Here is an 11,406-nt window from a genome sequence, read left to right as displayed (position 1 = left end):
TAGCAAGAGTAGGAGTTGAGTCTACTCAACTTTGAGTTACTTGTTGAAGTATATAAACAGACAAACTTTTGTATATCCCCTCGACTATTGCGTTACTTGTTAAGAATTTGTAGTTGATAAAACTTCAATTTATCTATCGAAAATGCTGCAAAAGTGCGAGCTGAGTATGCTCGACTGTTAAGTTACTTGTTACTTGTAGGCGTGGCTGAATTATATAATTAACTTTTACAATCTTCAGTAGTACTTTGGGTAAATTTTGTGTCTCTAGCTCATGTAGTCTCTGAGATATAATGAATATGGCATGTGGACAGACAGACGGACAGACTGACTGAACAAATATGAACTTGTGCCACATTAATTGTAGGTCAACTCACCCTGCACATAGTCGCGACTGTAGAAGGCGATGACATCGTGATTGTGGCGATCAAAGTAGCCGCTGCTCTGGCTAATGTCGCAGTTGTCGCACTCCTTGCAGAAGTGCGCCCAATTGCAGGGATAGAGCTGAAAGCCGATCGGGGCATACACCTGAAAGCCCTGTATTGTGTTGATGCGCACTCGATTGAGGAAATCGGTGCGAAAACTCATGCTCGGCGTCGCGAGTAGCACCAGCGACTCGAGACCGAGCTTGGGCAGTGCCAGATCGGCAACAGCCAAGCTCAACAGCTGCCTCGGTCCATACATGGAGGCGTGGAGCAGCCAATCGTCGGCGGCAACGGGAGCGCTTAGATCAGCGGGCAGGCGGATGGAGACCCAGGCAATGCGAGAGCCATCTGTCTTGTATTTGGATGACAATTCCAGTGCGAGCTTCTTCAGCGCCTTGAAGGGATCATCGTCGCCTTTGCTGGGCGAGTCGAGGCGATAAAGAAAGATCTGGAAGCGACCAACATAATATAACAATGAATAGCAATAGAAGGGAAATAATATTAAAGTGTGACCAACAGAAGGGAATATAATAATAAAGTGTGACCAAAGTAGTATAAATAACAATAGAAGAGAAATTATAATAAAGTGTGACCAAAAAAGCGAAAATAACAATAGAATGTAAAATAAGATGTGACCAAAGCAACGAAAATCACAGACGGGAAATAATAATAAAGTGTGACCAACAGAAGGAAAATAATAATAAAGTGTGACCAAAGTAGTACAAATAACAAGTGAAGGGAAATTATAATAAAGTGTGTCCAAAGCAGTACAAATAACAATAAAAAAGAATAATAAAAAAGTGTGAACAAAGAAGCGACAATAACAATATAATGTAAAATAAGATGTGACCAAAGCAGCGAAAATCACAGAATGGGAAATAATAATAAAGTGTGACCAACAGAAGGGAATATAATAAAGTGTGACCGAAGTAGTACAAATAACAATAGAAGAGAAATTATAAAAAAGTGTGACCAAAGAAGCGAAAATAACAATAGAATGTAAAATAAGATGTGACCAAAGCAGCGAAAATCACAGAAGGGAAATAATAATATAGTACCAAGTGACCAAAGCACCCCAAAAACGATGGAAACGATCTTTATAAATTACACTTGCATTCTGAATTCTAAAATTATTGAAAGTTAGTTAGTTTTAAAAGCTTTTTAAGATAGACGGATAGAACAATTTAAAAATAATACGTTGAAAACGCTTTTATGAGCATGTGTTTAAAACTGAACCAGCCTTGTGATAAAATACTATAACTGCAAGACTGATAAGAGCTCCACTAAATATTTGGTACTTCTAGCTCAAATAACTTTTATTTTTTGACAGACAAACAGAAAAATAAAGCCACAGTTTAGTGAGTTCGACAGTGAGATTCCCATTACCTATTTTCAATAAAATCCAAAACAGTGTGGTATTATTCTTAAAATATACCGAATAATACTATAAAAATACCAAAACATACCGAAGGACATTTTAAATATATACTCGAAATATACTATAATTCAAAATATACTCGATTGTCAGCATACCAATATACCAGAGATAGCATTCAGTATACTATATATTTGGTATATTTTACAATTAATATCGCACTGTTTTGCTTTCAATGAAATTGGGTAGCGTGTATCTCGAGTACTCGACTGTAGCTTTCTTATTAGTTTAATTAATGTACAAACAACCTTGCGATGAAATGCTAAAATATGTTAAATGCAAAGCTCTGGATGAGTTCAGCTAAGTAAGACCATCAAATTTAGTCGAGACGAATGGAAATGAGAATGTTGTAGTGTTGGTTTGCTCATGAGTGAGTGAACAAAAAAAAAGAGTTATTCACTCAACTGAGCGAGCGAATATGTTCCTTCCTTTTTGTTCTTTATTGTTCACTTGCTCATTTTTGTTCACTTGTTCACTTGCTCAATTCAATTATCCATGATGGATTTTATTCAACTATTTTTAAATGCTCAATGAAGGGGAGCAAAAGTGTTGCCACAAATTAAAATGTAGAAATATCGGTAAGCTTGAAAATTAAATATGTAACATAATCTATTTTTGAAAAGTCGTTGAGCTGAACTGAAACAGTGAGCAACTGAACATCTGAGCAATGAGCAACTGAGCAATATGAGTGAGTTGATTCTTTTGAAAAAAAAAAGAACAAGTGAACATGTTCACCTAATAGAGCAGTATTTACACAACACTAGAATGTTGTACTCACCAGCAAGAGAAAGGTGTTGCTCTGGTTGTGCATGCAAATGCGTTCATATTGCGCCACAAAGTCGAGGGCATCGGGCACCTGATGCTCAAACGATGGCACCAACAGGGCAATCCTTGTGCTCTCGGTGACATAGGGCGATGGGACAACCTCGACACGTCCCAGCGGCTTGACGACCTCAAAGCTCTTCAGCTGCAATCGCTTGGGTGTTGGGCCCTCATACAGATTCAAATGCAACTGATAGTCCATGCCACGTGTGGCATCAAACTTTCGGTACGCACTGTGCAGACTGTGATAGTGGAGCTTGGGATGCTTTTGTGTCGCATATTGCAGCGCTATCTCCAGCACTTTCTCAAAGTCGAGGGCATCGATCCGACTGAGGGGGGAGACAGCATGATCCGCATTTGCATTCGCATTGGGCAGAAAACTGTGTGTCCCATTCAAGAGTTGCCACGTCAGCATATCGTGTCGCGTCTCCGGTGCACTTGGCGGTGGCACGCCCAGCGGCCAGCGTATCTCGAGTATCTTGTTCGATATGCTGCCATTCGCAATGCGATACGATTTCTGTTCCAGCTCATAGCCACGCTGTTGCACCAGCTCCAGATGGTGCTGTAAATCGTAAATCGTAAAGAGAGAATTTTCCAAATGTATAGTATAGTATAAAAATCTAATTAGTGTGTGTGTGCGCAACCCATAAAAAACGGTTTTCAAATACCAGATTTTCGTAATTAACTAAAACACTAAAAACAAAAATTAATTTAAAAAAAAAATTATGGCAACTTTGACAGTAATATAATTTATTACCAAAACAAATATACGAAAATAATGCAGAAATAAAATTAATTTCCCAAGAAAATCTACTAAAATAATGAGGGTGAAATAAAAAGTGAATATTTGTAAGAAATTTTGCAAATAAAAAATTCTCCCACTTATATTCTGAATTTGAAGCCTTCAAAAGATCACAAAAAGCTGACTGCTATGATTTATTAAAAAAAAAACGCCGTTACAATACTGTCGCAATAATAAAGAGCCGAAATAAAATAAAATTTGTAATGCATCAAGTAATGAACTAAAGCAGCCTATGCTCACATCTTAAATAAAAGCAACAAAAAAAAAGGGGATTCACCAATACAAACAAAAAATGTGACTGCTATGCAGTGTTGCCAGTTTAGCTTATTATAAGCTAGTTTTAGCATATTTGAAAATGGAAAAGCTTGTAAAATATGCATCTAGCTTATAGCTTGAAATATAGCTTATTTTAAAATTCATCTAACATATTCTAGTTTTAAATGTATTTGCGACATAAACGGTTTGTTCTGTAAGAAAAATATGCATGCTTGTTCTTTTTTTGCCGATGGTTATGGGCATTTGGTATGATCGTGAATTTATTTCTAATTAATAGTGACATCAAAAAACGATCTTATGAAGTGTTACCACTAATCGTTTGGAGTTGTGAAATTAAATAAAGCGTTTGTTAAAATGCCAAAAGAGATATACATATGTACATATGTATGTATGTATAAACAAATTTTTCGCAGCATCGAAGAACATATGTTAGCAATAGGCAGTAATAAGACATTTAATAAGATTTTTGTTCAATCATACAGAAAACTATTATAAATCCATACTCTTTGAATTGGTATTTTTTTCTTTTGGAAACTGTCGCAATGGAAATTTAAAGACCTAATCATAATATAGCTCCCAAAGCTTTTTGCAACCCACATAAAAACATAATAAGGTTTAATGTTTTCTCTCATTTGGGTGTAGGTTATTTTTCTGCATTATTTTTTTTTTTAATTTGGCTTATTCTAGCTTGTTTTTTTTTTCAAAAATCTAGCTTATACGGGTGCTCAGAACCTGACAACACTGCTGCTATGCATAATTTGTAAGAGAATTTACTCCTACAAAAAGCTGACTGCTATGCAGTTAAAAAGCCGTTACGCTACTGCTGCCAAGTATTCAATGATGTAACCCTGGTTTGCTGCTCTTATTTAGCAAGTAATACAAAGTTAAATAAAACGACAAGAAATGAAAGTTTCGAAAGCATTCACTCCTTAATAAGTTTAAATAAAATTAAAATTTTAATGAGTTATCTCTGTGCAAAAGCTTATTGATCTCTCCTTCTCTCTCTCACTTTTACTGCTTGCCATTCAAATTCAACAACAGTTTCTATTTCTGTTACGCTTTACAGCGCACTGTTAGCAGGCGTCTGTTAACGTCAGTTCGCTGTAAATGCTTTAACATTCGCTGTAGCTGCTGCTGCAGGCTTAACAGCATGCGCACATCGCTTACAGCGTTGCGTTAACATCTGACATCTGTTAATGGCACTCACCTTGGAATAATAAGCGTGCAGGCGATAAAAGTCCTCGGGCGTCTGCACCGGATACACGGTGGTTGCATTAAGGAATGCCGGCTCCTTGGCCAGCAGACTGAGATCCTTATACTGACGCGTCTTGGTGTTTAAAGCGTAGCTGTATTGTCGCATACCCTGCAAAAAGAAAAAAAGAAAAGATGCATTCAATAAAATTTGCAGTTGGCGCCATATCAAAATATGAAATGTTGCATAAAATGACGACACACTTAAGGAACTAAGGCAACTACTAAGCAACATGTGTGCTACAGATCGCAACAAGAAAACAATAAAGTTCCTTTATGACGACAAGACGAGACGAGACGAGCCCATTAAAAAATAAACAAAGTCGCCCAACAACTTCCAGTTCCCATTGACATTCCCATTTCCATTTCCCAGTGCTAATCCCATTCGCATTCTCTCCCCCGTCCATTTCCAATGATATTCCCCATTTGGAGGGCGCATAATTAAATTAACATTTCCATGCTAAACGCGAGGAGTCAATACACTCCATGCTATACCATCACATTATACTTTGCAACTGCGACTCCCCACATCAAAGTCACATCGTGAGTCTTCCCGTTCCAATTCCCATTCCCATTCCCGTTCCACATTCCCATTGCACTTGGCAAAAGTGTCTTTCGCAGAAAATTCAAGCAGTTAATTTGCCGGCGCTCATTAATCAATTCAAAAGCTCAAATTGTGTAAGAGGAAGCACAAGTAACGGCACTTTTGAAGATGCCTTAGAACTAGAACTAAGCTCGACTAATAAACACCCTCCCCTCATTTATGTGATATTACGCCTAATGCATTCAGGGCACCCCTGGCTTATAATCTGGTATATCTACTCTACCAAATATGTATTTTTAGTATATTATTTTGGTATATTTTAAGAATAATAACGCAATGTTTTGCTTTTATTTAAAAGCACACTCAACTGTAACTTTCTTACTTGTTTCCCATAAATCTAAATTTCTAACTTAAGATAAAACCAGAACTATTCTTTATGAAGACAAAATTGTTTTCAATTTAAAAGCTATGGTCATTCATAAGTAAAAGACTTAATAATTTCCTTAAACACTTTTGAAATATTTCAAATTTATCGGCGTATTTATTATATCATATTACTTTCTGTGTTCGACTTTAAGGTTTTTATACCCGCTACCCATAGGGTAGAAGGGTATTATAACTTTGTGCCGACAGAAAATGTATGTAACAGATAGAACGAGGCATCTCCGACCCTATAAAGTATATATATTCTTGATCAGCGTCAACAGCCGAGACGATCTAGCCATGTCCGTATGTGTGTCTGTCCGTCCGTCCGTATGAACACCTAGATCTCAGAGACTATAAGAGATAGAGCTATAATTTTTTTTCGACAACATTTGTTATGTTTGCACGCAGATCAAGTTTGTTTCAAATTTTTGCCACGCCCATTTCCACCCCCCGCAAATCAAAAAAATCGAATAACAAGAGTAATTTTAAAGCTAGAATTTGGGTATATACAATAATTACTACAGTAGTTATAATTCCTGAAAATTTGGTTGCGATCAGATAAAAATTGTGGAAGTTATTAAAGAAATACTTTTGTATGGGCAAAAACGCCTACTTACTAGGGGTCTTAGTTGCTTTGGCCGACAATCTGGTATATTGTGCCGTCTATGGTATATTTTGAATGCGGTATTATATCAATATACCAAATATACTATTTGGTATATTTTTAGTATTTTTTAGTATATTCGGTATATTTTGAAAGTGATACCGCAATATTTTGCCTTTATTAAAAGTGGGTAGCGGGTATCTCACAGTCGAGTACACTCGACTGTAGCTTTCTTACTTGCTTTTTTTTAAACAAGACCATTTCTATTCGAAAAGTGCTAAATAAAAGACTTGGTGTTTGAAATCATTTTAAATTTATAAGTAACAACAATAGTTAAGAATTCCTTTCCATGTTTTTTAAACAAAAAAAAAAATCATGTTGCAATCAAATTATTATTATTTTTTCTTTTTTTATTAGACTCTATTTAGACTAACTCAAGAATTTGTAGATTAATTCAAGGCTGACTATAAAAGTATTTTTACTACTTCATAAAAAAACATAAATCAAAGACAAAACTAATGGAATTCTAAAACGAAAGGGTTAAGAATATAAAAGAATTTCCTGTCCACTTTATAAAACCCTTAATTGAGTCATATTTTTTCGTTGCAGTTGGATTTTTTAAATTAAAAAAATAAAGAAAATAAATAATACAAAAACGAAGCAGCAGATATCAACACTTCCTCACACACACACACCGTATAAAACATAAATCATTGAGATTGGCTGGATTGTATTGTTGTTGTTGTTGTTGCTGTTATTCTTTGTGCCTGGTTGCCGCATAAATAAAACCCAAAATCCAAACAAAAAACGAATTTCAAGTGAAAGACGTGCGTCAAAGTTCTTTTCTGTTTCGTTTTTGTTTTTGCTTTTGTATTTGCTTTTTGGCCCTGCTGCGTTTCGTTTCGTTGTATAACGAAAAATGCTAAATTGTTTGTGCAAAAAATGCGATTCTTATTTCCACAGTTGTTGTTGTTGTTGTAAATAACTGAGACACTCCAAAAACAAAGAAAACGAAAACGGAAAACCAACAAGTTCAATAAAGAGGAAATACCACAAAGCGCATGTCAAACTAACGGGCAGACAGTTCGTGTCAAACTGTGCTTTGCCAGTCACTGAGCGCGCGCACAACTGTGAAATTCTCTTTCCCCTTGGGAATTAAATAAACTGTCCATCAAGTGTGACCTGCCCCGCCCCCGTCCCCGTCCACCGCTTTCAACGACTCCAACTGGTGGCATGTCCAAGTCCAAATATGCCTCTTTGCCCCATGTTGAAGCTGCTGCTGATGCTGCTGTTGATGTTGCTTCTTTTAAGTTTTGTTGTTTTTTTTTGTTTGGTGTGCTTCTCGCACATTTCGCTCTGATGATGCTCTTTTTCAGGGTCACTTTTGTGTATCAATGAACTGATTTTTTCTTCTTTTTTCATTTTTCATTTCATTTCGTTTCTTGCGTGTGTGTGTGTGCGTGTGTCTCTCTGTGCGTCTTTTTAGTCAAACGGCACAAATTGTTTAAATAAATAAAACAGCGTGTAGGAAGCAACAGAGATCACACGACAAGCAAACGGGCAAATTAACTCGCAACGCACACACACACACACACATACTACGTTCTCAATTATGTGTACGTATGTACATATGTATGTATGTTTGATGTTCTAATGGATCGCACTGCGCCTGCCGGCGGCAATCACTCTCAAACTGTCAACAGCTGCTGCCTACAATTGGACACAGTTGCAGCAGCATTGACTGTGTGTGCTAATTATTGTTTTCGTGTGATCCACTTGTTGAACGTATGTGGATGCTAAGCAGACGCTGTGGATGCTATGCAAAACGGATGTGTCTCAGACTCTCTCGATTTGTAACAACACATTTTTAATTGAATTTTTATTGAATGAGCACAAGTATTCATTTTTACTTTAAATACTGCAATTCATATTAAGTTCTTTTAAGATAACTTAAAGAGTATTTGTTTTTTTTTTACTGTCTGCATTCATTTCGAATGTTTATTGTTTTGCCGCACATGCATGTCCAACTAAATATGAGCACTCTAGCTGAACGAGCGAGTTCATTAAGCCAAACCAAAAAGCATCGCAAAGTTGGCTGAAAACGGTTTGCAAGGCCTCCTCAAGTTGTGCGACTAGTTTATCGCTCTTAACTTAAGCTTCTAAGCGCATTTACAGCTTGACAGTTAATTACAACAGCAGCAACAACAGCAGCCGCAACATGTGGCGTGTGGCCGTTAAAACCAAAACGGGAGATGGCACATCGTGTAAGAAAGATGTGTAAAAACTATTCAGTCTGCCCAACTGTGCGATACCCGGCAGCAAAAATGATAGCTCTTCAAAATTGAACAAATTTCTGTGAAGTTCTAAAACATAATATATAGCTTTAAACTTTATAGTTTGCGAGATATATTCATTAAAGTTGGTGGACAGACAGAAAGACGGAAGAAAATTCAGCCCTTTATAAATATTTAGTGAAGTTTTAAAACAAGCTGCAAACTACGAACATTGTCTCCAAATTATATAGCTCTAAGCTTTGTGGACTGCAAGATATATCACTTTAAGATGGCGGACAGACAGAAAGACGGCAAAACATTTTGTACTCATTTTGTGCTGGTTAAGTTTTAAAACAAATTCCGTGCTGCAAACCTTGTCTCCAAGTTATATAGTTCTAAACTTTGTAGTATGCGAGATAAACCACTTTAAACTGGTGGACAGACAGAAAGACGGAAGTGCTTAGAACGTTTGAGCCAGGGTTGCCAATCTATCAGTAAGTTCTAAAACAATCTGTGAACTATGAACATTGTCTCTAAACTATATAGCTCTAAACTTTGTAATCTGCGAGATAAACCACTTTAAGCTGGTAGACAGACAGACAGAAAGACGAAAGTGCTTTTACCCAAAGTTGCCAATCTATCAGTAAATGATTTTGATTTTTAAATGAGTTTCACTACATTCAATTTAATACTTTTGAACAAATACAGATTGCATTACAATAAATTGTTTGAATATAAATGGAAATAAAGTTTTAACCAATCTGAGCGACTTGTTGCTTTTAACTTTGTTTTATAATGTTGCTTAGCCCAACGTCGTTTAAAAAATATGTTGAGTTTTTGAATTATGCGAGAAGCGCACAAAAAAAAATATAGTGAACATGAAGAAATAAATAATTTTGTAGTTTTATATTGTTAATGTTATATTTTTCAATTATATTGATATTATTTGAATATATTCCAGAGATAAGTTTTTCAGTTTGCTATGCAAAAACACTATTTATTTCCTCATCTCAGACACCAAAAATGTAATAAATTTATTTGTATTGAAAATAAGTTTGCAGCCCTAGATGGAGACATGACATCATTTCAAGCAATTAGACATACTCCATAACTAAGTCTTATATTACATTATTATATTAAAGAAATCCATTTTTCAAGTTGTTATGTGAGCATGCTATTTATTTCTTATAATAAGTTGGCAGCCCAACTTTGGGCGTTGCCAACTCTCTAGCAATTGGACATACTCCATAACTAAGTCTATATTATATTGTTATTATATTACATTATTAAATTAAAGAAATTAATTTTTCAAGTTGTTACGTGAGCATACTATTTATTTCCTCATAATAAGTTGGCAGCCCTACATACGGAGTTGCCAACTTTCTATCCATTGGACATACCCCATAACTTGTATGTCCATCGAGGTAGCACAGACTCACCTGAAATGTTTCCTGGCAACCGGACACATGACTGGCATACTTGACACACCGTCCAATGTTGACGCTGTGATCGTTGGTGCTGCCAATGCGCACACACCGATCCAGATTGTTGCGCATCTTGCGGATGACACTGCTGCTGAAGAGAATTCCCGCCTCGAGGGCGCAATAGTTGCGATCACTGAGACCACCGCCGTCGCTATCGCCACCTCCTCCATCGTCGCCGGCAGCGGCATCTCCTCCATCATCATGATCATCATCAGCATTCGATTCATTCTCTGCTCCAGGCGCCACTCCACCAGCATTTGTTGATGATGCGCGTATTCGTGTGCCTCCCATATACAGATCAAAGGTGATGCTCATGTGATAGAGCAGCGCATTCAGTTTACGCGCATCGACATACACATTATCGGTAACGAGCAGAAAATAATCATAATCATCCAAATAGTTGTCGGCAATATATTTGATCACATGGAACGGACGACGACTCTCGCGTGTGTCCGTGAAGCCAACGATATTCTTCAGCTCATAGTTGGTCTTAACACTGTCCGCATTGATGAAGAACTTCATTTTGTTGACCAGATGGGCGGTGGTGCGATTGAACGCTGTCGCATAGCTGTTGATGTTCTCCTGTGAGGTCATCACACCAATGAAGATCTTTTCCCGTATCCCCAGCTCCGAGGAGTAGTAGCGTGGTCGCAGCACATTTTTTACCTGCCAAGGGAGAAACAAGAATATTTTTATTGCGGATTTTGTAGTGAAGACCCTAAATTTCAAATTCTATTTGTTATTCGAAGCGAAAGAGATGAGAGCTTAAAGAAGTAAACACAATACAATATTTGCTCCCATTGCCAAAAAGATCTTTTAATATACTTCGTATTTTGATTCAATGAAGTGAAAATAATATAAATAATATTGTGAGGAAATTGAAGTGTCCTAGTTCAATCAGCGAGCTCTTTATATCTTTTGAGTTATCCAAAAACAAAGGCTTCTCAAACTTTAAAGTAGAAATTCTGAAAATCTCATAGGTTCGCTTAGACAATGCTTAGAGCTAAACAAATTCCAGTCTTATTGCATTGCATTATTGCTGCAAACCTTGTCTCCAAGTTATATAG

General features: G+C 36.7%; 1 protein-coding gene across 1 annotated transcript in view; it reads right to left on the bottom strand.

The window, feature by feature from the left end:
• LOC117565223 (chondroitin sulfate glucuronyltransferase) overlaps positions 1-11,406 on the bottom strand; it is a 30,819-nt gene that overhangs the window by 2,607 nt on the left and 16,806 nt on the right. Inside the window, exons 2-5 of the mRNA XM_034244269.2 lie at positions 10,295-11,005; positions 4,965-5,120; positions 2,636-3,241; positions 375-870 (exon numbers count right to left, since the gene is read on the bottom strand). Coding sequence (XP_034100160.1) covers positions 375-870; positions 2,636-3,241; positions 4,965-5,120; positions 10,295-11,005 — 1,969 coding nt within the window. The remainder of the gene's footprint in view (positions 1-374; positions 871-2,635; positions 3,242-4,964; positions 5,121-10,294; positions 11,006-11,406) is intronic.

The sequence above is a fragment of the Drosophila albomicans genome, chromosome X, assembly GCF_009650485.2.
Source record: "Drosophila albomicans strain 15112-1751.03 chromosome X, ASM965048v2, whole genome shotgun sequence".
NCBI lineage: Eukaryota > Metazoa > Arthropoda > Insecta > Diptera > Drosophilidae > Drosophila > Drosophila albomicans.
Note: the sequence above shows the minus strand (reverse complement) of the source record. Positions and strands in the feature narration are given on the sequence as shown.